Consider the following 3,917-nt stretch of genomic DNA (forward strand, 5'->3'; position numbering starts at 1 on the left):
CGAAAAAATGGAGGAAGACATCCACTAGGGGATAGCATCTGTACCGTCCCGTCATCGGACGTTGACCGAAGGTCAGAGTCAATGCATAATGGGGGCCCCTCGAGGGGCCCAAGGAAGAGAAATCAGCAGGTCGACCGCTCGAGTCATCTCCAATAGGAGGCGTCGCCCAAGTGAGGCGTCGCCCAAAGAGAATCATCGCCCGAGGGAGAGAGGCGTCGCCGGAGAGGCTTTGGGCCTCGACAGTCCAGAACAGTAGTAAGGAAAAGAGAAAGGCGACTTCAAGGCCGCAAGTCTAGCACCAGAAGGGGATGTCCTAACTCATGAAGTATCCACGCCACTGCTGGGACACCCTAGAGCAGATACGACCTGTGAGAGGGCCATAACCAGGGGAGAATGTGCATGGTACGAGAGAAGGGTAGATATACCCCAAGGCAAGTAACCAGTAATGGGGGCACATGAGTTGGCACCCAGAACATCAACCCACGAGCCAGAAGCACTTTGCAGGAAAGAGGGCTCACACGATAGAATAACCCTAAGTTGGGTGACGGCACTGTGGGACCCTCTACACAGAATAAACGATCAAGTTAAAGGGATACGTGGCAAGGCGCACATGCTCATTAACAGTTTCAGTGAAAGTTTTCCAAGGTACGCATTAATTCAGTTAAGATTCGAATGTTCCAAGGAATGTTTGTATACCCTTTCAATGCGCTTTAATGCACTTTAAAGATTAGAGGGGTATAAAAAGGGACCTGGGGGCATTTGAAAAGGGACCAAGTTTTAACCTAAATTCACACAGATACACAGGGAGAAAAACCCTAGTTGCCTTTGCGGCGCACTCACAGTGAGCACAAGGCAATTAGGGCAACACCGTTCTAGTTCACAAGTTTTTAGTCATTCAGCACAGTTTCTTCGACCAACTCCCAAGGGTGTGTCACTTTGATGTTTCTCGCTAGCTGACTTGATCGTCGGAGTGCAAACGGCCGCGAGAGGGCCCCATTGTTCACTTCTTTCAGGTACTCACAGATGGAACAAGACGAAGGTCCCCTAGCTCGCGAGGACAGGCCACGCACAAAGACGATCCCGGTCAGCCGGACGGAACATTAGGCGCCCACCGTGGGGCCAATATAAAACGTCAGCCCCACGACACACGTTTCACAGTTCCAAAACCCGGATAAGTTGAGAAAGTTTCCAGAAAGCCATGACCACCGGACCTCCGCGCTCTAGGAGCGAAGAGATGACCATGCAACAACTTGTGGGCATGGTGCAAGGGCTGGAAGAAGCAATGGCAGCCTCAAGAGCAGATCAGGAATGCATGCAGGCGGAACTCACAGCCTCTCTGGCGAGAAACGAGGAACTCCACCGTACCAACGAGGAGCTACGTCGCGATCGGCGCGATGTAGACGAGCCTGAGACCGCCTCCCCTCTTAGGGAATTCACCACCCCGTTCTCACAAGCGATCTTAGGAACAGCAATCCCCAACAAGTTCACAGGACCCAAGGTAATCTTTACAGGAAAGAAGGATCCTGAGGCGCACCTCGCAACGTTCCATACACAGATGATGTTGGTCGGAGGCTCTAGCGCCGTAAAATGCAAGCTCTTTATGAGCACTTTAACCGGAATGGCCCTGGATTGGTTCGTCAGCCTTCCAGAGGGTCACGTCACGTCCTTTGCTCAACTCTCACGATTATTTAGAGAGCAGTACTTGGCCAACAGGGCCCCAACCTCGGTCTCATACGACCTTTTCGACGTAAAACAATTCCAAGGGGAGACCCTGAAGGAATACATAAGTCGCTTTGGGGCGCAAGTGGTGAAGGTGGGTACCACCGATGAACCCATGATTTATACGCATTCAGGAAGGGGGTGCGACCCGGGTCTTTTGGTAAGTCGCTTAATTGCAAGCTTCCCAAGACCTTTGCTGAAGTGAGGCGACGAGTGTTGGAGCACATTGCCTCAGAGGGCGAGGCATACGAGAAGTGCATACCTGCTGCACCTGCACGACCAAGGGCGCAGATACGCGCACAACCCGCTAGGGTCCACGAAGCTGCCACAGAGAGACGGAACCCAGACAGAAAGCGCACCTACGAGGCGAGGAGGGCCCCGCCAAGGGCCCGAACTGAAGGAAGGAAAGAGGGGAGTAGACCGCTAAGGCACAACTTTGTGGTGGAACTCAAAGACCTCATCGTTGTGCCCAACATAGCAGACAGGTTGAGGCCACCAGCGAAGTATGACAAAATTCTGGGGCCCCACAAGGAGTCGTGGTGCGAATTCCACGAAGCATTTGGACATCATATTAACAACTGTTTGGCGCTGGGCTATCAATTGGATGAACTCGTGAAGAGTGGCTTCCTAAAGGATTACCTCGTAGGATCCCCTACAACGGCAGCCTTGGCAGTACAAGAGGAGGGCCAGGCACACAAGATGCCAGTCCATGGAGAGGTTCACACCATTTCTGGTGGATTTTCTGGAGGGGGGGCCAATGCCTCTCAACGTAAAAAATTTATGAGGTCAGTGAGTTCAGTTGCAGAAGAATTCCCGGACGATCCTTGGGAATCAGACCTCGTGTTCACAAGAGCTGACCTACGGGATGTCGTCCAGCACGACAATGACCCCGTGGTCATCTCAGTAGTTACAGCAGGAAGGAGGGTACATAGGGTTCTCGTCGACCAGGGCAATTCTGCCAATGTAATGTTCTGGACGACCTTTAACAAGCTACAGTTGTCCTCGGACCTCTTGAGACCCTATACCGGGTGCTTGTACGGATTTGCAGATAACCCAGTGGAGGTACGTGGGTACTTGGAACTGAGGACGACGTTCACTGATGGAACGGCGTCGCGTACCGAAAGCATCCGATACCTGTTTTTTTTTTTTTTTTCGGCATCCGATACCTGGTGGTTCACGCCAACTCAGCCTATAACATTTTGTTGGGCAGGCCCGCCCTAAACAGGTTGAGGGCAGTACCTTCCACTCGCTACATGAAGATGAAGCTGCCAGACCTTAGCGGCAAAGTGATAGTCATCAAGTCAAACCAGGAAGAAGCCCAAAAGTGCTATGAGAATAGCTTAAAAACGAAGAGAGGCGTGGTCATGGTGATTGAACGACCACCCGCCTCATGTTCATTAGCAGAGCTAGAATCCATAGAAGAAGCGATGTCTGGGGATGACGCATGCACAAATGGAAGATGCCTTGACGCCTCGCCTATGGAAGAAGAGTCAGAGGAGGCGACGCCCGATGATGCGACGCCTATGGAAGAGGACCCCATGAACGAGTAACGCCCGGTAAACGCGCAGTGTGAACAGCCCCAACCAGAGGACAACGTGGTGGAAAACCAAATAGGAAATTAGGACGCACTTGAGCCATTACAAGGTAATGTTGTTTGGTTTAAAAAATGCAGGCGCCACCTACCAGAGACTGATAGACAAGATCCTTGCACCGATGCTAGGAAGAAACGTGCAGGCCTACGTAGACAACATGGTGGTAACCTCGAGCGAGAGAGGGCAACACGCGGCTGATCTGGAAGAATTGTTCGCCACCATATCAAAATACCACCTGAAGTTAAACCCAGAGAAGTGCGTCTTCGGAGTAGAGGCGGGAAAGTTCCTAGGATTCATGCTCACAGAAAGAGGGATAGAAGCGAATCCTGACAAATGTGCAACCATCATCACCATGAGGAGCCCAACCTCAGTGAAGGAAGTTCAACAACTGACAGGGCGAATGGCGGCATTATCGAGAATCATATCAGCTGGTGAGGAAAAGGGCCACCCCTATTTCCAATGCTTCAAGAGGAATAGTCGTTTTACGTGGACAGACGAGTGCGAGACAGCATTTGTCAAGCTGAAGAAGTACCTGGCGACGCCACCCGTGCTCTATAAGCCACGGGTGGGCGTCCCCCTCCACCTATACTTTGCAGTAACAGAGTG

General features: G+C 51.8%; 1 protein-coding gene across 1 annotated transcript; it reads left to right on the forward strand.

Moving 5' to 3' along the window:
- The first annotated feature begins 1,198 nt into the window (after positions 1-1,198).
- Positions 1,199-3,412, forward strand: LOC137839251 (uncharacterized). Its single transcript, XM_068648372.1, has 3 exons — positions 1,199-1,632; positions 1,854-2,781; positions 3,392-3,412. The coding sequence occupies exons 1-3, from the start codon at positions 1,199-1,201 to the stop codon at positions 3,410-3,412; spliced, it is 1,383 nt and encodes a 460-aa protein (XP_068504473.1).
- Positions 3,413-3,917: the final 505 nt, after the last annotated feature.

This window comes from Phaseolus vulgaris, chromosome 3 (assembly GCF_000499845.2).
Source record: "Phaseolus vulgaris cultivar G19833 chromosome 3, P. vulgaris v2.0, whole genome shotgun sequence".
Classification (NCBI taxonomy): Eukaryota; Viridiplantae; Streptophyta; class Magnoliopsida; order Fabales; family Fabaceae; genus Phaseolus; species Phaseolus vulgaris.